A 21,334-nucleotide genomic window follows, 5' to 3' on the forward strand; every position below is an offset into this window, starting at 1 on the left:
CGGGCCGCGGGGGGGCGCGGGCCGGTCCCGCCGCAGGGGCGCGGGCTGCTCCGGCGCGGCCTTGCCCCGCTGGAAGCAGGAACTGCCCCCGGGGATCCTCAGAGCGCGGCCGGGACGGTTTTTCCCAGCGGATCTGGGTCCCGGACGTTCTTGGGCGCCGGGAGGTGCTCGGTCGGTGCTGGGTGAGGGGATGCAGTTGGGGGAAGCTCGTCCCGGTCCCAGCCCCAGCGGCACGGCCGCGTTCTGCTCGGTTTGGGTTTCTTCTCTGTAAGGGGTCTGCGTTAGTTTGACTAAAGTCGGTGATGTATGAAGCACGCTTTATGGGTTGTTTGAGGCCTTTTCTGCAGACACATGCCACAACCCAAGAGAAAGCATCATATCACTCCAGCTAAAGTACCACCTATGTTTTTTCGTACTGGAAAGCAAACACGAAGAGTTAGAGGAAGAGAAGGAAATAAGCATATTTAGGTAACAGGTTAAAATATATTGGTGGATGTGAATTGGTGAACAGTACTATGGACAAGTAAACCCAAAAGCACGGGAAACATGGGAGAGGACTGTTCAGGTAGATTTTTATTTCTTGCAAAATATGTTAGGATCTGATTTGCTTATTAACATTCATTTAAGTTAAGAGGATACTGCTGCTGTCTTTTAAAATTATATAGATGCCATAACTGACATAGAAATTGTGTCATTAAAACTCACTGCCTTTGCAAGCGTGTTTATACAGAACTGTTTATTGCACTGGTGATCAGCATGAAACAATTCCAAAGCAGAACAGGTAAATTTCAGTGACTTCTACTAAACAGAAACTCCAGAGGAAAAATGGAAACATTTGCTTCCTCATGACCTCTATAGGGAGTGAACTGTGCTGCTGCTGGTGGGAAGGATGGGCAGGATTGATGATGATGTCCAGAGGAACATCTCCATTAAAGCACATCTTACTGTCATAGTATTGCTGTAGTTTTTATTATTCCAGTGCAGGCTGTGAAGTAAATATATAACTGTGGTACAGATAAGAATATGTGTGAGGATTACTAGAGAGGAGCAATATGGACTTATTGCAGAGTTATTCTGTAAAAAGTATTGCATTTAAATTATCTCCCCCTCTAGTCTGAACTAATTTTACAGGGAGGATAAACTAAGTGGCTTTGCACAATCTTTTGTCTCTTTTTAAAAAAAGTATTTTCTTTTGGATTTTTCTTTAATAAGGAGGTTTCGATTTTTTGAAAAAGCCTTGACTCTTCAACACACTTTGAATTGTTTTGTTTACAATTATGTAGGGCAGGACTGTTCAGCTATTTCAGTCAGGAGCAGTTTCTGGGGCTGGCAGAACAAAAGCAGAACCAAGTTCCTGTTGTACTGAAAAGGCAAGAGATCATCTTTTGGCTGTACCTGGTTCATGTCTGCAGGATGTGTGAGCCCTTTCTGGGGATTGGGGTCCATCTGCCACGCTAGCAGTGACCTGTAGCTTGAGAAGTGGGGTGTTTGCTGTGCCTGGGGCAGCCTGCTGGGGCTGTGCTCCTGAGGAATTGTCCAGAAGAGCTGCTGGTGCTTCTGTGGGATCTGCTTTTAGATGGTCGCTTTAGCATGGATTTTCTGGTCTCTGGTTGTAACAAAACTACTTGTGGGTTTTAGGTTCTGCCAAAATGGAGCTCAGTGATGCCAATTTACAAACTTTAACTGAATATCTAAAGAAAACACTAGATCCAGATCCTGCTATAAGGCGACCTGGTAAGTGATTCTCATGATTGAGAACAAAAAAGTTCTGTTTCTGTTTGTCTCTCCTGTCTTTGTGTAGCGAACATCAGTGGATATTTATGCAATAACCTCTTTACAGAAGTTCTCAGTATCCTTTTAAAGGGAAACCCCAAAAAAAAACTAATGAAGGGTGGATATAAATAGAAATAATGTTATGTGCTTTTTGTGATTTTATTTTTTTGTATTCTTGCTCTCTTTTTTTTGTTTGTTTTTGTTTGTTTGGGGTTTTTTTTGCACTGCTGATATTTAAAACAGTGCTGCTGTTCCCAACAAGTGAGGATTTTCTTCTCTGGAGTTATGGCTTTTCCAAGGGTGAGGAGGCAGTATTTCCCCATCCTGCTGGGGATCCAGAGCTGTTGTTGACAGCAGGAGTGGTGAGGAGCTGGGGAGCAAAGAAGCTGAGATAACTTTTGTCAGACATGTTCCTGTGAAGCTCTGGGAAGTGTTTGTGTTGGGTATTTTAAACAGACACTTGAGAAATCGTGGGATTCCCGTCAGAGAAAGCAGTTGGGCTTTGCTAACCGCAGTGTATTCCCTTGCAGCGGAAAAGTTCCTTGAATCTGTGGAAGGAAGCCAGAACTATCCACTGTTACTCTTAACACTGCTGGAGAAATCACAGGAAAATGTCATCAAAGTTTGTGCATCTGTAACGTTCAAGAACTACATTAAAAGGAACTGGAGAATTGTAGGTATTCCAGTAAGAAAATGTGCTAAGAACTAATCATCTTTTAAGGCACAGTAAGCAGATCCACATCCCACCCAACTCAGAGTCATCTGTGAACTTGCTGAGAGAGGCCTTGATCCTCTCATCCAGGTCATCAGTAAAGTCATTAGTCAGTACTGGCCCCGGTACTGAGCCCAGGGGAACCCCATTAGTGACTGATGGTATGGATAAGCATACCTTGCACTTCTGAAATTGTTAACTTTTGATTTAAGTGTGTGGAAAGATGGTAAAAGGGATGTGAGAAGGGTAGTGCTACCAGGCTGAAGGTATCTCAAGATTGAGTGTCTCCCTGGAGGTGCTTTTCTCTTTTAATTGGTGGATGATTTCTAAGTCTCTGAGCTTCAGTGCCGTCATCACAGATAATGTGACAGTCACTGCTGTTACTGATTGGGACAAGCCACCTCATTATTTTATTGCTTTAGTAGCAGCTTTCCAGTTTTGTACTACTTGGCACTGCTGACTGACTGGACTTGGAGCTGATTGGTCTTTTGAACTGGTTAGATAACTTAAAGTCAATGTTAGGGTTTGATTGTGTAACCTGCACCTTCATGCACGGTCTCTAGAAAGGATGGCTCGAGACAGCTCACACAAAATCAATTTGTGGGGTTGGCAGAGGTGCTGCTGGGGTTGGAAAAGGAGACTTGGTTAAATGTGGGGACTTCATTGCCATGTGCACCTACCCTCACTGCTGCTCAGTTGCTGACCTGAAAAGTTACCCTTAGGGAAGAGAAAAAAAATTATTCAGAGTTTTACAGAAGGACATTATTTCTTTCAGCTTTTTTCAAATACTGCTGTTCCAGATTCGTTGAAGGCAGTGTCTCTAACAGGTTTGCTTCTTAGGTTCTTCAGCATTTTAATAGTTACATAAATCAGTATAAACAGTTGGTCTCTGAAATGCTGATCATCTCTCATTGCCTGCATACTGATATGCCCATAACTTATTCTCTTCATTTTAGGTTGAGGATGAACCAAACAAAATATGTGAATCGGACAGAATAGCCATTAAAGCCAACATAGTGCCCTTGATGCTTAGCAGCCCAGAACAAATTCAGAAGCAGGTAATATATCATTCCTGGTTGTATCCATGAAACTTTGGGAATATAATAAGCATATCTTGAGGCTATGGTTATTGGCAGAGCTCAGTTCCCTTACCAGTGAGATCAACCTGATCCAAATAACTTTGAGGATATTGTTGCAGGTATTTCTACATACTTTAACATTTTTTAAAGATGATTACTGTAATCTTATAGCTAAGTTCTAATATTAGTTAAACAGCACTTCTAGACAGTGAGACTGTGTAAGCTTAAAGTGAGATTTTTGTATTTGTGTGGAAACCAGTAGATATTTAATCCAGTGATTATTGAATCGGACAGGGATAACCAGGATTTTCTGGGATGTTGGCAGCATCTGGCACAACTGCTGTGTGCTGTTCTGTCAGTGATGGCTGTGTCTCCTTTGCAGTTAAGTGATGCCATCAGTATTATTGGGCGGGAAGACTTCCCTCAGAAGTGGCCAGACCTGCTGACAGAAATGGTGAATCGCTTTCAGAGCGGAGATTTCCACGTCATCAATGGGGTTCTGCGCACCGCCCACTCCTTATTTAAAAGGTACTGCAAAGGAGGGGTTTTGGTTATGGATGGTAAAAGTTCTGTTCAGCTGGCATGTTTTACTGTTAGACTTCATTTTGGACATTTACAAAAGCCTGTAGTATGACTTCTACATACGCCTTTTAAGTAGTTATCAAATTATACACCTTGCATGGTTTTGAACCGTGTTGTTTAGTTCTTGTTACTTTACAGTATTTTTCCAACGTTCAGCGCAAGACAAAATTCTGTGTGAATTAATTTAGAAATAAATGAAGACTATTTAGTAATAACTAGAAGACTATTCTACTTTTCATGTGTTTCTCTCTTACTTGTCAGGTACCGCCATGAATTTAAGTCAAATGAATTATGGACAGAGATCAAACTTGTTCTTGATGCCTTTGCTTTACCCTTGACAAATCTCTTTAAGGTATTTCTTGTTGAGTCATTTCTAAAAGAAGTTTCATGTTCTAAATTGCTTGCTGTGGATACCTGTATAATTAAAACTCAAGAATTGTTGTTCGAAACTCTTAAAGGGGTTCAAATTCAATGAAGTGAGACCTAACAATACTGATAAAAGGATTAAAAATAACCCTATTTTCTGGTTTAATAAAACGATCATGACACTTTTCAATGCTTTTTGTTGGTGTGGGTTTTGTACTTGACAGTCTTGCATCTTTTTCTAGGCAACTATTGAACTTTGCAGCACGCATGCAAATGATGCCAGTGCCCTGAAGGTTCTCTTTTCTTCTCTCATTCTAATTGCGAAGCTGTTCTACAGTTTAAATTTTCAGGTGAATCTCCTTGTTCTTGGGATAGTTTTGCTTTGTTCTGAAGAAGCTGGTGCTGTAGAAATCATTTGAGGCAGCCTTGAAGGCCATGCTTCATGGCAAAAAGAAAAATCACCAGTGTCTGCTGAAGTAAAAGCACAGTAAGGAAGGCTTATTTAAGACATTGGCTTGGCCCTTTGTAAACACAAGTTGAAGAGAGTCTGAGCTGGCACTGCTTCAAGGAGGTGTTGTATGGGGCCTCTGAGGAGGAGCTGGGAAAGGCAGGAGTCCAGAGCCTGAGTTTCTGTTCACTGTGCCCTTTATAAAGGTGCCTGTACTGACAGCAGCTGGGTCACGTAGGTGAGAGTCTGTTACGTGCAGCTCTGTGGCACTGTAGGAGCAGTAATTCTGAGAGCACTGTGGGTTGTCTGGGTTTGGAATCACATCTACATTTTGGACATTAGTGCTCTGTGGGAAATGGTAAAAAGCTCCCTTGCTGAGGTGACATTTATTTAGTGTCTCAGCATGAATGCAAGCCTGTGAAGTGTGATTGTGCCTGGATTCCTTGGGCTGCCCTTCCTTAGGGGGCAGAGGAACAAGGAGTTAAAAAAGGCTTGTGCTTTCTTGTTCTGAGAATGAGAGGTGATAAGGCTCATTCATTATAAAAATGTGAGCTGTTTAGAGTCTAAGCAGCTGGTTTGTTTGGAACTAGTTGTACTCCAGGGCTCTTCCAGAGCAGTTTTTGTGTGGGAGGAGGAAGGGGCACTGTTTCAATTTGAAGATTGTTTTCCACAGCTTACTGTCCCTCAGTAGATTATAAGGTGAATGCACTACTTCCAGTGTGGGTATGTTATCTAGGCAGTGCAGTCAGAAATTAAAATGTAGATATATGCTTTTCTTTCACAGGATCTTCCTGAGTTTTTTGAAGATAATATGGAAACATGGATGACAAACTTTCATAGCCTTTTAACTTTAGATAATAAACTCTTGCAGACTGATGTAAGTACTGCATAAACCACCTGGTTTGTATCTAGGGGAGAGGGTGGACTGACAACTTAGGTCTGATTCTGAGCAATGTGGTGGTTTTTTGTGGGGTGAACAAAGGAGTAGAATGACTTCAAGAAAATTGAGTTTAAGAGAAGTTGCTCTGCTATCTAAGAAATTTGAGGTTCAGTTCTTCAAGTCATATGACAGTTACAGGTATACACTATGCACAGAAATCAAATTACCAATACTCATCACTGAGTTGATTCTTTCAAGAACAGCTGCTGAAGTAACCTGGCCATTAGCATCACAGGGCTCAGGTTTTCTGTATCTGTCAGCTGGTTCTAGAAAACAGGGTGTCTTAAAGAACTTGAAACAATTGAACACAGAGGGCAAGACATCTCTTAAGTACTTCAGTATTTGCTGTCTCCATCCAGTTAAAGAATCAGTAATTTCACTGGTGAAAGCTGATACCGGGTCAGCAAAGCTCCAGCTACTTTTGTGCATGTTTTCTGCATTTTAAGTGCTGATGTCTTCCATCGTCACATCATCACAGCACAATAGTTTGCTGCTTGATGGAGCTAAAACAACTCTATAAATTTCTTGACAACACATAGGGAGGCATATTAAGTGTATGTTGTGCTCTAGTTACCCTTCTGCTAAAAGAAACTTTGCTGCTCTCTTGTGTCTGTGGGCTGCTCCCAGCACAAGCACTTGTGCAGCTGAACTGGGACAGGCAGTAAAGCTGAAAGCTGAGGGTGGAGGGAAGAGGGGCAGACAGAACGGGGATGCTGTTTGGTTGAGTTGTTTTTTTTAATTCCAGTTCAGTTTCCCAGTTCACATTGTGGTTCCACGAACATCTGTGATCTGGGGAAGGGGAGGAACTTCTACAACTACTCCAATTAAAGAATCATGATGTAGTAGCTTCTAAGTGTATTTTTCAATGCCTTGTGTTGTCTTTTTTGTATTACATTTGTAAATTAATTTTGTGTGAATTATTGTGTCTGTTTTCAAGTACATAGTACTTGATATGAAATGTAGGTATGATTTCTAACTTGAAAAGCACTTTGGGTACAGATCAGCAAAATACAGTAGTTCTAGGTACAATGAGAGAGATTTCTTTTACCTGTTTAGGACATGGCAAAACGGTGCTATAGATATTTGACGTAAATACACTGATACTTCTAATGTTAAAGTAGTGTTGAAGTTTGGATGTTTAAGTTCTTAGTTTTGTTTTATGTGAGGATGAAGAGGAAGCTGGATTGCTGGAGCTCTTGAAATCACAAATTTGTGATAATGCTGCTTTATATGCTCAAAAATATGATGAAGAATTCCAGCCATACCTGCCACGTTTTGTAACAGCGATCTGGAATCTGTTAGTCACAACTGGCCAGGAAGTGAAGTATGACTTGGTGAGTTGCTAAAATCTGATCTTGTCAAGTTTAATGATAAATCATAAATGGATCAGTCATGCTAAAGTTTTGCCTTCTGTTTGTGTGCTGTAGCTGGTCAGTAATGCGATCCAGTTTCTGGCCTCAGTTTGTGAGAGACCACATTACAAGCATCTGTTTGAGGACCAGAATACATTGACAAGCATCTGTGAAAAAGTTATTGTTCCCAATATGGAATTTAGAGGTAAGTTTTTGAGACTTAAATTTTGAAAAACACAACAAAAATCTTAACTAATTATCATGACATGTTGCTTTGCAGGACTAAGAATTGAGGATTCCCTCTTATGTACCTTAGTGTTAGATTCAAACCCAAGTTTCTGCAGCAGATTGCTGTCCTGTGGGCTTTGTAGAGTTGTATGAATATACCTAACTTTTCATGTTGAAATCACAGTGGAGGAAGTCTAGGTCATGTGCAACCAATAAATTTCTACAATTAAAATGAGTATCTGAGTAATTCAAGGAGCCTAAATAGGCAGGAATATCAGGCATACCAAATTGAAGTGTTTAGTTCTCCAGGTTTTGATGCTCATACTGATCTTATATTTAAAATGCAGTGAAAATATATTGCAATGATAAGAAGCTTCTCTCTCTTAAGTCTATGACTCTGAAAGGCTCTTCAAATACATCTGGTGTTGAATATGTGTTGAGGTTTGTCTTAGAATCAATACATCAGCCCATGGGTATGAAAGACTAATTTGTGGGACAGAAGCTAAACAGACTAGTCTGGTTGGATATCTCTTGTTAATTAATATTAATGTTATAGAAAGGTCTTTGGAAAAAATAGCAAGCTGATAATGATACACCCTTTTACTATAAAAACCAGTGACTTCACTACTTCAACTTCCATGTATTTTGTATTTTCAGCGGCTGATGAAGAGGCATTTGAAGATAATTCTGAAGAGTATATAAGAAGGGATTTGGAAGGATCTGGTAATCCACAGATTTATACTAAGAATACTTGGTCTTTAAATACAGCTCTAAAGAGCTGAAGCAATTTACTGAAGCTTTTATAACTTTATTTTGAAATTGAGAAGGTTGCCACACACCACCCCCAGCTGGATGTTATCCAGTCTGTGATCAAGCCTAGTGTCACGATATGCTTATCACAGTGTCTTTCTGTTTTGAACAATGTTTTATGTTTTTATAAGGCTTTTTCCTTAATTGGATTGGTATATCTTCTGCACTGCCTACATTCTCATTTCAGCAAATACAGCCTATAAGTGAATGCTGAGTAGTAGCCAGTTGTGTATCCTGTGTGTGGAGTTTTAAGTGACAGGGAGAGACTGTTGGTGTTGAGGTTGAAATTCTGCCTGGGGTTGCACACAAACTGTGCTCAGGCCAGCTGGCCAGCAGCCAGGCTGGGACGTGGCATGTGTTCAGAGCAGTGCCTGTCCTGGGACACGGCTGTGCCAGCCCAGCTGCTGGAGTGCAGGGGGAGGCTGTGCTCTGCAGCCAGGCCAGAGCCCCGGGGAGCCAAACCAGCCTCTGTGTGACAGGGCTGGGCCACCAGCAGTTTACTGATAGACACTTTGGAAGTGATGGCATTTCGTAATAGATTGAAGAAATTACTGTGTGCTTGCACTGGAGGAGAAAATTGGAGGAAACATTTTTGAACTTTTTTCAAGAAAACATCATTCTTAAGCAGGATTGACTGCATTTTCAGTATTTGTGAAGTTTTTCACAAAAATGTACTGTCAGGTGTGGTGGGCCAGCAGCTGGCTTGGGCTTCAGCCTGCTGCAATCTGATGGGAGCAAGAATGGGAGGGGTGAAAGTGAGAAGATTCATGGAAAAGACAGTTTAAGTGAAAGAAAGAGTAAGGAAAGGGGAGAGAAGTTAGTGACTCACCATTGCCCACAGGGAGACTTCTGCCCAGCCTGACCCTGAGCAATGGCTACTTCCTCCAGACCCTCCCTCAGTTTTTATTGTTGAGCATGTCATACAGCATGGAATATCCTGCTGGTCAGTTTGGATTAGCTGCCCGGGTTGTCCCTTCCCAGCATCTTGCCTGCCCCAAGCTACTTGCTGGGAAGGCAGAGCAGGAGGAAGAGGAAGCCCTGGCACTGAGACAGTGCTGTTCAGCAGCAGCCAAACCCTGGGTGTTCCCAGCAGCTTTAGTCATTGGTACAAAACACTAGAGTGAACATGAACTCCCTCCCAGCCAGAGCCAGCACCTTTGTGTGCATAATGTCCAGCCAGTGCCAGCCCCCCTGCATGCCTGCTGCCACTGCTCAGGGGCAGGTGTCCCTTCTCCTTGGCATACAGTTAGTCCAGCTGTGACAGGAAATGAAAGAACTACAGCTGTTCTTACACAGCAGTGTGGAGGGTTGCAATAATTGACATGGGGTGTGACTGTAAGTTGAGAAGCTGTTACTGTTTTGATTATTTTGTTTATTAGTATGAAAAGCTGTCTGCTTTCTCGTATCCTAAGAATCTTTGGTTCTCATGCAGATATTGACACCAGGCGCAGAGCAGCTTGTGATCTGGTCAGAGGCTTGTGCAGATTTTTTGAAGGACCTGTGACGGGGATTTTTTCTGGATATGTTAATTCTATGCTGCAAGAATATGCAAAGAATCCATCTGCTAACTGGAAGCACAAAGATGCAGCTATTTACCTTGTAACATCTTTGGCATCCAAAGCTCAGACACAGAAGGTACTTGTTTGTTTCATTCATTGCAATCTGTCTGCATTCAGATATTACAGTGCAGATGAGGCCTGCTGTTCGTTTAAGCTGCTTCAGAAAGGGAGTAACTGTGTGTACTAGTTCATGGTGATGAGATGAAAAGCTGCCCTTTATAAGACCCTACTTGCTGATAGGCTGGAGACACTGACAAGGCACAGCTGGGCTAACCTGTATTTGGAAACAGGAGCACAGGAGCATTGTGTCAAATGTCCTATGGAACAAGTTTAGATGTACTACTAGAGATTTTAAATGCTGTTACAGTTCAAATCTCAGTGTCTTTACAAGACAGATTTGAGGCAAACAGAGTAAAATATGTACATCATTTTAGGCAATTTTGGGAAGGTTCTCAGTCTTTTCCTGAAGCCAGGTGTGTACTGCTGCCCAGCAGTTGTTAGTGATGTGTAACAGGAACAGTCTGGTAGCATTTGGGAAACTGCAGTTTGTGTCTTTTTCTATGCTATTTAATGGCAAATATAGACTAATTTATAACACTTCATTGAAAAATCTCAATCTAAAAATCCTCGTTTAAAAAGAGATTACTATTAGTTTTCTCTTACAAAAAATGAAATTTTTAAAAATTAGTAAGAAAACTAGCAGCTTATATGTCAGCATATAAAAATAAGAGTTGTTTTTTGCTTCTTCCAGCATGGCATAACACAGGCCAATGAACTCGTTAATCTGACAGAATTCTTTGTGAATCACATTCAACCTGACTTAAAGTCTGCTACTGGTATGTTAATGTTAATTTTGGTAGGGTATTTTTGTAATGTATCATAACCTTGACAGTGAGCATTGTTTGTGAATTCTCTAGCACTCCTTTGTCAGCAGAATCTCTGGGATGGGCTCTTAACATCTGGCACACAGAAATTCTTTTTTGTTTGGCCAGCAGTGAAGGAGCTCCTGCAGCAAGGTGGATTGCCACCTTACCATCTGCTCTCTGAAAGATCAGGGCATGTGTATACATGGTTGTTATCAGCTACATGCTTAAACTTGTTGAATCAAAGTAATTTGATTTCTGTATTTGAGACCTTATGGTGAACTTCTATGCTCTACAAAACCCTGAGAAGTTAAAATACTGAGACCCTATTGATGAATCTGGATTTGTGGATGTCTAGATTTGAACCACGTGGTTTATTTTATACTTTAACAATTATCTCACTACAGCTGAAGCATAGTGGGATGTCTCGAAATGTGTAATTGAAGGCTGCTGAAATTGAAACCAGAGATGAAATTTCATCTGAGCTGGACTGTACTTTTAATGGTACTGGGATGTGATTTGTCCCTAAAACTGATATTCTAACAGTGTCCATATGAAAGTGCAGGAACTAAGAAATGTAGAAAAACATTGTCTGTATTATTTTCTACAGGGGAAAATTATTATGTAGTGTCAAGTGTCACTTGTATATATAGTACATGTTCAGTAATCACATTTGTATGAGGAGTATCAATGAAGTTTGCATATTTTTCTATTTCAGTGAATGAATTCCCTGTGCTAAAAGCAGATGGTATCAAATATATAATGATTTTTAGAAACCAAGTAAGTTTTTCTTTCACTCTTATGGAAAACCATATTGTAGGTTGTTACTTTATACTTGCCAAGCCTAATTTATCACACTTGGCCATATGCTAACTCAGCAGGTGCTTGTCAGTCACATACAACACTTCATACTGAATTTTTAGTTTAGAAAGTAAATGATATTGTTATAAATATCCAATTAACATGTAGTCTATATGCTGTCCATATGCTGTGGGAACACTGAATATCTTAGCTGCTTAATTCTGTGACACACTCAGACATTTCCAAGTCAATGTTAGTCCAAATACCTTTAATTGCTTGTATCATTGCAGTAGTTGTTACAGAGTACAGCAGTTTGTCCTTTATCTTTTCTGATTCATGAGATAGGGTGAGAAAATATTACATGTTATTCTAAATTCTAGATTACCTTTATTAATTTCTTATGAAATATCTGTGATATTGTTTTTTTAAACCTTGATATTTTTAATTACCTATTAAGACAAAGTAAAATGGAAAGGGAAATATACATTAGGATTATATGCACTTACTGCTAATGCAGGGTACCACTGGTGTTCAGGGGAAGTATACAAGCCATGACAGAAGTAGGTGCCTGCTGGTTGTTAAGATGTGAAGGGGCAACAGGAGGAGCCTCCCAAGATACCTCCCTCTGCCAAGCATTCACTGATGAGCTTGGCTGTGCTCTAGAGTTGAGCCATCTGTATTTTTTAACATACTTAAGATTTGTTGCTATACTTTTGTAGGTACCAAAAGAACAACTACTGCTGTCTATTCCTCTCTTAATCAATCATCTCCAAGCAGAAAGTATTGTGGTCCATACCTATGCAGCCCATGCTCTTGAAAGACTGTTTACCATGAGAGGGACAAATAATGCTACCCTGTAAGTTTTCAAGCAGAAATAAATTCATTTCTAATAGATTTTGTGTATTAAGGATGAGAAATACCTGTAGGGGATCCTTTGTGTCATATATTATGGTATTGTATAAGGCTTGAAGTCTCTGACTCTTTCATCATTAAAGGGCTGTGTTTCACTTAACAGCATTACAGCTGCAGAAATGGCACCGTTTGTAGAAGTGCTGTTAACAAACCTTTTCAAAGCTCTGACACTTCCTGGCTCATCTGAAAATGAATACATTATGAAAGGTAAATGCCTAATGAGTCCTGCAATATAAGAATAACTTGGTTAACTTGAGGTAAAGGCCTATAGTTACAGGTTCCTGACATTTTTATTTGCAAAACCTGTTTTATGCAAATGTGTTGAAGAGTCTGCAGTTACTTACCAGGCCGTGTCAGGTCATCTTCAACTAAACTTATGGTACCAAAGAGAAACACTAAACATAATGGTACTAAGTTATGTCTCAAATGGTAGTCTTGTAGGGAGGACAGCTCCCTGGACAGTGTCAGGGGAAGATCTGAGCAGTCTGGTCATGGGGAGGACATGTGGTCATGGCTAGTGAAAGGACAGATCTGATCATGGCTAAGGGGATGCTGAGATCTGAGACTTGCCCAGGACATGTGATGGCCTTTGTAAAGTTACTTGATCTCCTGTGTTCATCTCTAGAATGAGAATAAGGAGGCTTTGTTTTATGCTTTGTTATGATTATAGATTGAATGTTCTTGCAGTAGGTACTCTTTGCTCTGTACCTAATTCCTTGGGATCCTAATTTAACAGTAAAAGGTAAAGGATTTAGGCATATATTGAGTGGCAAAAGTGTATTTTGTCTTCAGAAGCTAAAATTTTCCATTTATTTGCAGCCATCATGAGGAGTTTTTCTCTGCTGCAGGAGTCCATAATTCCATACATCCCTTCTGTCATCACACAGCTCACACAGAAACTGCTGGCTGTCAGTAAGGTAAAGAAACAGAAAAGGGTCACCTTTTACCTTTTAGAGCACTCTTGCTGAGGACTTGTGTCCTGTTGGTGGTGTTCTGTTAGAATACTCTAAATAGTTGAGTATTTTCTGATGCAACTAATTTGAAACAGCATTCCAGTGAGGTACTACCTGCCTTTTAGAACATATTCTCAGATCATTCTTCCTGCTCTCATCTGAAATTTAGAAGCAGCATATGAAGAGCAGCATACAGCTCTTTCAGTAATGCTAGTTTATTGCAGTATAAATGCTTGCTTGTGCACAGGCCACCAGTACAATAATTGGTTTTATCACAACTCCTGTATTCTTTGCCCATGAAACTTCTGAAGCCAATAATAATTGGCATTGAAATGTGGGATTGAATTAAATAAATTACCCTTCTGCATTAGTTGGGTAAAATTCTCTTAGTTTTTTATTTAGACTTACCAAATTCTTGACCATTTACAAATAGGGAATGCCTTAGAATACCTTCACTGATTGTCCTGAAAACTACTTCTCTGTACATTTTAAATTCAGCTGCAGCTTATAAGGAGTATTCAATAGAGAATTGACTGGACACTTGAAAGATGGGAAAATAATCTTTTTCTGGTTTTTCTTCTGTTTGGTAGTTTATATAGAGCTTCTGAAAAACACTTGCTACAAAAAAACCCTCTCCTTTATGCCTTAGAGGTCTTTATGTTTGCTTTTATCTATGGAATTAATTTCATAAGCAACTTATGTATATTAATACATAATTTACAAGTATCCCTAGTCCAAAATGCTACTTTATTTAGTCCTCAGTTGAAATAAAAAATATATTTAGCAAAATAAGTGACTTTTGTGCAAGTTTGGATTGATTTATCTGTTTGTAACTTGTTTTCAGAATCCCAGCAAACCTCACTTTAACCATTATATGTTTGAGTCCATCTGCTTGTCGATAAGGATAACGTGCAAGGCAAACCCAGAGGCAGTGGGGAGCTTTGAGGAGGCTTTGTTCCTGGTGTTCACAGAGATCCTGCAGAACGATGTGCAAGGTAAGGACAGTCAGTGAGTGCCTGTGCTCTCTCCACTGGGGTTGGTTTCTAGGATTTACCTTATGGCACGTTTGTTGTAGCACAGGAAGTTCAAGGGGAGAAACAACATTTTCACAGTCTGAAACTGTTAGATTGTTCCATACATCAACAGCACTCACTTATTTTAAATTGCATTCTTAAAATATTTAACAATCACTACTCCAAAGCCTCTTCATATGATTCTTAATTCTATTGCCTTTTTTCTAGTAGTTTGGTTTTTTATGTTCTGAAACATTAACGGGTAGAGGAGATAGAAAGTGTATAGATGCAATGCTTGCTAATTTTTGGAATAATTACATATGTTTCTTCAGAGTTTTATTTATTGAAATCTTTGTGATATCAAAATTATGGGTTCAATCCATAGATATGTGTTTCTGGGAACTGACAGTGACCATGTTGTCTGACTTTGTAAATGTCATCGTTTCTCTTCCAGAGTTCATTCCCTATGTGTTTCAAGTGATGTCACTACTTCTAGAAATGCATAAAAATGAAATCCCATCGTCTTATATGGCACTGTTTCCCCATCTGCTCCAGCCAGTTCTCTGGGAAAGGACAGGAAACATTCCCCCTCTGGTCAGGCTCCTGCAGGCTTACCTGGAGCGCGGTGCCAGCACCATCGCCAGCGCCGCCGCCGACAAAATCGTGAGTTCCCAGGGCAGTCACAGGCCTGGCCTGGAGACAGGGTGACCTGAGCCTCCAGGCTGGGGGAGCTCCAGCAGACAGCTGCACTTGTGCAGTTTGGTGCTGACATGCAAAGACAGACTAATACTCTGAAGGTAGCTTTTTGGGTGCTTTTCTGTTACGTGGATAAGATGAACTCTAGGCTATTATGCTTTTATCAAGTGAGATGAAAAATTCCTGCTCTTAATTCTTGCAAGCAGGTAAGTTTCCACAGTTCTCCTGTCTTGTTTGCCTCGTGTTAAACATGTGCATAATGAGAACTCTCAGTTCTGTTGAGAACCATCTTGACAAGAGTGAGTGAGAGGTTTTTGGCCAGTTTATGGTTCAGGCCAGTTCCTTGGCCTGAACCATAAAAACTGAATCCTGGCTTAGGTTAGGAAGGCTTTTGCCTTGGTGTATGCCTTAGATGGTAATGGTCAGTTTTCTGGTGGGGTCACATATGAGGAATTGTTGTCTAGGATTTTATATCTGCTTTTCTTGCAGCCTGGATTGTTAGGTGTGTTCCAGAAGTTGATTGCCTCTAAAGCTAATGATCACCAAGGGTTCTATCTTCTAAACAGTATCATTGAGCATATGCCTCCGTGAGTATAAGCTGAAATTACATTTAAAGCTATCTTCTGTAGACATTAATTATAAAGTGTATGGACGTGCCAAATGCTAATTTTTAACAACTGAAAACATCACATTTTTCAGTCAAATAGATTTGAATGATTCTATATATGTTTTCTGTGAAGTGACATCAGTAAAATCCTAGTGTGAATTGAATAACTTTCCTTTTAAATTTCCAGTGAATCAGTTGACCAGTACAGGAAACAGATCTTCATTCTGCTATTCCAAAGACTTCAAAATTCCAAAACAACAAAATTTATCAAAAGTAAGTTCCTTGCTGTGGTGACAGCAGCAGTTCAGAGGTGCAGCTGTGCAGAGCAAGCGTCCCGCGGCTGCGCGGACGGAGGGACAGTGCTGGCTCCTAGGACTCGCTGCAAATTATTTGTCATCAAGAGGGGTGTATGGGGCAGTCACCATAGCAGGTGACACTTACTTCATGAAATTGAGGGAATGGAATTAAAATGATGAACAAGACTTTCATATTTCCCTTCCTTTCTTAATGTGTGATGTCATTATTGAAAATGTCTCCATTTAATCTCCAACCAAGAGCAGCAAACTCCCCCTCTCGTGCAGCACAGCAATACTGACCACACAGTATTGTGTGTAGTTACCTGTAGTTGTGTGTTAGTGCTGTGAAATATTCCATGCTTGTGTCATTTTGGCCTCAGTATGACTAAACTTATTGATAAGGTTTTATGTTAAACTGGCAAAGCTGTGACAGATTATTGCAATACATATTCTGGTTATTCATGCTGTCATAAGAAGATTGTCATAGTTACTAAATTATTTTAATGATACTATTGCTACCCAAATTATGCAGTGTCCATTACTTAGCCCTATAAAATCTGGTTAATGCCACCTTATAGGAACAGGAATGATAAAGTTGCTTATAATGATCTTCCACAAATAAAGTTGAAGTGGTGCTTTTAATATACTGCACTTGTGGAGGCTCATACCTCACCTCAGAGTCTGCATTGTTTGAAGTCTTCTGCTAAAAGTAGAGTTTTTGGAAGAGTTTCTTTGGTTTCTGATCTGAAAAAAAATTGCAAATGGCTTTTCTAATACCTTTTTATAACTGCTGTAAGGGGAAAAAGGAATAACCTGTTGTACCACCTTGTTTTTGTGTTGTGCTATGTGAAAGATGAATTTATACGCAAATTTCAAGGCAGCAAGTTCAAGTATTTCATTTAAACTGAACACATATAGACTGCCATTTCTATCCCCTTGAAAAACTTGGAATGTAGTTTGCTGCTGACTCTAAAGCTATTCTTTTGTTTTCACCTTAAATTTTACTTTGACTTTTTTTTTGTTACAGGTTTCCTTGTCTTCATTAACTTGTATTGTGTAAGATATGGGGCATTGGCTCTGCAAGAAATATTTGACAGCATACAGCCAAAGTTAGTATGTTTTGTTTGTTTGGGTTATATTTAATATGGCTGTGTTATTTTTATCTATTGAAGTAAGAAAGAGTTGTCTGTTTAGCTAGACTGTCAAACTACATTTATCACTGATTTGACTGGCCAAATGTTTCTCTCAATGTGGTTCATTTATTTGTCTAGAAAGTCTCTTTTTTTTTCTGAATTTCTGACCACAGTTCCTCACTGATAGTTCAAGTTTCTAATTTAAGAAGATTATAAAAAGGAAATATTGATGTTTTTAGTCGTTATCCTTTGTGAAAAGTTTGTATGTGCAAATGTCTACTGCAACAGGGCAGCATCTTAACAAATTATCTGGTTGTTTCTGTTCTAGTGATTCATACTGTTTCTGGTTCTCTTTTGTCACCATAAGGCTAATGAGGCTTTCTAATACTTTTTCTCTCAATGCCACCATAGGATGTTTGGAATGGTGTTGGAGAAAATTATAATTCCTGAAATCCAGAAAGTGTCTGGACAAGTTGAAAAGAAAATCTGTGCTGTTGGCATAACAAAAATATTAACAGAATGTCCTCCCATGATGGACACTGAGTACACCAAACTGTGGTAGGTACTACACTTCTTCAGGTTGTGCTAGTGAGGCTGTTGGAGTTATTGAAAATGGGAGCTCAGACCAAAATACGTTTTTGTTGGAACTCCATTGTGATCTCCTCAGACCCACAAGGCTGTTTTAGGCCATTCATCCTAGTTCTGTTTTTCAGCAAATGAAACTGTATTTTCAGAGAGGATGACAGAACTGATTTGAGATGTTTTTGATGGAGATAGCACAGATTTGGCTAGCTGGACCTTTAGGGAAAATAGGGAAATACATTTTAGGAAATCCATTTAGGGAATTACACTGCTTTCCTCCAGCTTGTATTCTTTCTGAAAAGCTAGGCTCAATTTTGACTTACAGCTGTTCTAGTCAGGAGACCTAAGCATATTCATAACCTGGCAGAGAAGCTAGTATCTCAGCTTGAGAGTGGAATTTTGGGGAAAGCTACCAGGGAAGTTTGGTTGTCAAACAGTCCAGCAGTCCAGCATGCCTGGTAGTTTGAATTTTATGACAATCACTGGATCCCAGACTAGATCCCCAAACTAGAGCTTTGTTTTTAAAGTACTCTCTTTTTAGCTATGTTTCATGGCAGTTTGACCTGTAAATGCATTGCTCATGCTGTTGATAGGAGTACCCACATTATGCCTGTAACATATTCAGACCTGCAATTGTTCTGCTCCAGCATACCTTGGGCATTTACCATTTCAGTAGCCAAGCAAGTACCTGCAAAGGCTAAAGTGTGAGGGGTCCCAAGTAACCTGAGTGTTCTTGTAAAGTACAGCCAGTCCTAAGCACTGCACCTGTGCCCTCCCCTGTGTGCTCCAGGATTCCTTTGCTGCAGGCCCTCATCGGCCTCTTTGAGCTGCCCGAGGATGACACGATCCCTGACGAGGAGCACTTCATTGACATAGAAGATACTCCAGGCTATCAGACTGCGTTCTCCCAGCTGGCCTTTGCTGGGAAGAAGGAACACGATCCTGTAGGTCAGATGGTGAACAATCCTCGAATCCATCTGGCACAGTCTCTGCACAAACTGTCCACAGCGTGCCCAGGCAGGGTAGGTGACTTGTGCACTTGCATGCTGATGCTGCATCCTGCAGAGAAGAAACACCTTTGTGAGAATGGCTCTTTGCTAATAATAAAATCTCTTTGGATAATCAGCAAAATGAAGTAGGTCATAACTAGAATGCAAGATCGTGCTGTGTTTTATTCTTCATTGAAATATAGCCTTTGTAAGGTTTTTCCTTAGGAGCCTTAGAAAGGCTTTATTTTCACAGCACATAATTTTGCAGTAAGTTTAAATATGCCGTTTTTAAAAAGAAAATTTACACACCTGATGGTCTATAACTAACGTGTTTCGAGTTTGATTGGTTGCATGCACTTGTTGAATTCAGGCAGCTGATATAAATTAGACAAGGTGAGTGTACAGGTAGCTCTTGTAGCCCATAGCATGTTTGTTTTCCCCGAGAGTTGGGTAAGTAGAGGCTGCCTGCTGCTTTCCCCGTGGGCAGCTGCTGCTCTGTGTGTGGCTCTGCAGCAGGGGTTTGTGCTTCACCCAGTGACAGCTGTGCTCCCCTGTGCCCAGGTTCTGTCCATGCTGAGCGCCAGCCTGAACGCAGAAGCGCTGCAGTACCTGCAGGGATACCTCCAGGCCGCCAGCGTCAGCCTGCTCTGACCGCGCCGCCAGAGCTGAGCAGAGGGCCGCCACCGACTGCTACGGCAGAGCTCAGACTGAATGAAAAGCTGCTTGACATTGTGTTGCAGAGTCCACCGTGTACAAGATAGGCGTGGCTTTGAGCTGAAACTGAAGAATTGGATGGTTTGTGTACTCATAGGTAAAGGTGGCTCACTCGCATTCCCAGTTTGGTTTCAAAGGGAATAGTCATAGCGGTTTGTATGGGGTTGATTTGAAATCTGCAGCTGCAGTGCTTGGATAATACTTGGAAACGTGTGGAGAGCCCTGGCTGTAGAAACTCACTTCAGTCACTAAAATTCCTTTTCATTTTAATGTTGTCCTTTGTATTTCTTTTGTCTTTCCTTAAACTTTATCTGAATTGTGAATAAATAAGAAGTACTTGTTTAAAATGCCTGTCACTGTGCTCTTACTCTTTCAGAAGAATATAGTTGTTTTAAAAAAAGATGTTTTACATGTAGGATAGCATATGGAATAGTGGGACTGTGAGGGTTTTTCTTTCCATAATAGTTCAGGTGCATTGTAGAGCCAGTCTGACACTGGGAGAAGAGCAGAGCTGTTGCCACTCGGGCCGCTCACCAGCAGGCACAGGCGCTGCCCGTGCCTGCTCCGAGGGCAGCTGTGTTCCCTGGCAGCGGGAGCAGGCTCCAGCTGGGGCTTTCCTGCTCTGCTGGAGCCACAGCAGTGCCCTGGGGGCCGGTGTCAGGCGCTGTTGTGCTCCGTGCCCTCGGCAGTGCCCGGGGGAGCTCTGGGCATCCCCGGAGCCCTGCTGCCGGTCTGGGGAGCAGGGAGGGCTCAGAGTGCTCGGGGCACCCGGCTGCCAGCCCGGGCTGACGGGCACGGCTCGAGAACCGGAGTGCCCCGGCTGCGCTCCAGCCAGATGTGTGCAGCTGTGTGTGTGCAGCTGTGCCCCGGGGCTGGGCCCTGCTGGCCCGGGTGTGTGCAGGGGCTCGGCGGCGCTCTGACCAGCGGCATTACCGGCGCGCCTTTCGCTTTTCCTTCCGCCCGTGATGGAGTGGGAGCTTTCGGCTGAGTGCCCACCCGCGGCTGCGCCGGCGCCATCGCGCTCCCTCCGCCCCGCAAGGGCTGCGCCCGCCGGGGTCCCGCTGCTCTCCCGGGGCGCGCGGGGCCGGGGCACGGCTGCCCCCGTGGGCACGGCTCCCGCTCGGGCACCGCTCCCGCGGCCCGTGCCCGGGCACACCGGGCGGCACCGGCGGAACGGCCGGGACCGGGACCGGGGCCGGACCGGAAGCGACGGCGGACGCTGCTGCACAGCCCGGCCCCGGCCCCGCGCGGGGCACGCCGGGAGCTGTAGTTTCCCGCTCTGCGGCTCCCGCGGAGCACGCTGGGACTCGTAGTCGCCGCGGAGGAGGCGGTGCTGCCGGCAGGACTGCGCGCTCATTGGCCAGAGGCGCGGCGAGAGGCGGTGTCTCTGGGGGCCCGCTCGCCGCCGGTTGGCTGAGCCGAGGCCCCGCCCCCGGCGCGGTGCCGTCAGTTCCGGCGGGCCGCGCCGCCCCGCTCATTCTCTTTGGTGTTTGCCCTGTGCCGCCGCCGGTCCCGCCCGGCCCATGGACTGAGCGACCCCCGCCCGCCCCGGCGGCCGGGCCGAGCCGGCCGGGGGGCAGCGCGGACAGCGCCCGCCCCTCCCGGCTCCGCCGCACCGCGGCCCGGCTGTGCCCCGCTCCCTGCGGGGCTCCGCAGCCTCTCCCCGTTTCCTGGGCAGGACGCTCGTTTTCCCGGGACGTACAGCAACAAGTCCCGCTCGGGGCTCCCCGCAGCCCGGGCGGTCCGTGCGGGGATGCGGCGCCTGCGGCCGCCGGAGCCTTCCCGCGGTGCCCTCGTCTGCCGGGGCTGGTGCCGTGACTCGCCCGCAGGTCCCGCGGGGTGTCAGTGCGGGCGGCTGTGCGTGCATGCTCACATGTCAGTGAGCCCGAGTACCTGGATGCAGTCTGTGCTCTGCTCTTGCAATGG

At 42.8% G+C, this 21,334-nt stretch overlaps 1 protein-coding gene across 3 annotated transcripts in view; it reads left to right on the forward strand.

The window, feature by feature from the left end:
* The window catches only part of CSE1L (chromosome segregation 1 like), a 20,193-nt gene extending 434 nt beyond the window's left edge, over positions 1 to 19,759 (forward strand). The window contains exons 1-26 of one of the 3 annotated variants that reach the window (XM_039719292.1): positions 35 to 565; positions 1,284 to 1,370; positions 1,639 to 1,734; positions 2,304 to 2,446; positions 3,442 to 3,543; positions 3,947 to 4,092; positions 4,408 to 4,498; positions 4,755 to 4,862; positions 5,745 to 5,837; positions 7,067 to 7,234; positions 7,328 to 7,457; positions 8,138 to 8,203; positions 9,723 to 9,925; positions 10,601 to 10,685; positions 11,431 to 11,492; positions 12,233 to 12,369; positions 12,529 to 12,632; positions 13,245 to 13,342; positions 14,223 to 14,373; positions 14,846 to 15,054; positions 15,577 to 15,674; positions 15,882 to 15,967; positions 17,018 to 17,099; positions 17,535 to 17,681; positions 18,496 to 18,727; positions 19,256 to 19,735. In XM_039719292.1, coding sequence (XP_039575226.1) covers positions 1,650 to 1,734; positions 2,304 to 2,446; positions 3,442 to 3,543; positions 3,947 to 4,092; positions 4,408 to 4,498; positions 4,755 to 4,862; positions 5,745 to 5,837; positions 7,067 to 7,234; positions 7,328 to 7,457; positions 8,138 to 8,203; positions 9,723 to 9,925; positions 10,601 to 10,685; positions 11,431 to 11,492; positions 12,233 to 12,369; positions 12,529 to 12,632; positions 13,245 to 13,342; positions 14,223 to 14,373; positions 14,846 to 15,054; positions 15,577 to 15,674; positions 15,882 to 15,967; positions 17,018 to 17,099; positions 17,535 to 17,681; positions 18,496 to 18,727; positions 19,256 to 19,345 — 2,916 coding nt within the window. In that variant the 5' untranslated portion in view covers positions 35 to 565; positions 1,284 to 1,370; positions 1,639 to 1,649 and the 3' untranslated portion in view covers positions 19,346 to 19,735. Of the gene's footprint in view, positions 1 to 33; positions 566 to 1,283; positions 1,371 to 1,638; positions 1,735 to 2,303; positions 2,447 to 3,441; positions 3,544 to 3,946; positions 4,093 to 4,407; positions 4,499 to 4,754; positions 4,863 to 5,744; positions 5,838 to 7,066; positions 7,235 to 7,327; positions 7,458 to 8,137; positions 8,204 to 9,722; positions 9,926 to 10,600; positions 10,686 to 11,430; positions 11,493 to 12,232; positions 12,370 to 12,528; positions 12,633 to 13,244; positions 13,343 to 14,222; positions 14,374 to 14,845; positions 15,055 to 15,576; positions 15,675 to 15,881; positions 15,968 to 17,017; positions 17,100 to 17,534; positions 17,682 to 18,495; positions 18,728 to 19,255 lie in introns of those variants that run through there. The other 2 variants (XM_039719290.1, XM_039719291.1) reach the window with 2 other exon arrangements.
* The last annotated feature ends 1,575 nt before the right edge of the window (positions 19,760 to 21,334 follow it).

This window comes from Passer montanus, unplaced genomic scaffold (assembly GCF_014805655.1).
Source record: "Passer montanus isolate IOZ18808 unplaced genomic scaffold, ASM1480565v1 scaffold41, whole genome shotgun sequence".
NCBI lineage: Eukaryota > Metazoa > Chordata > Aves > Passeriformes > Passeridae > Passer > Passer montanus.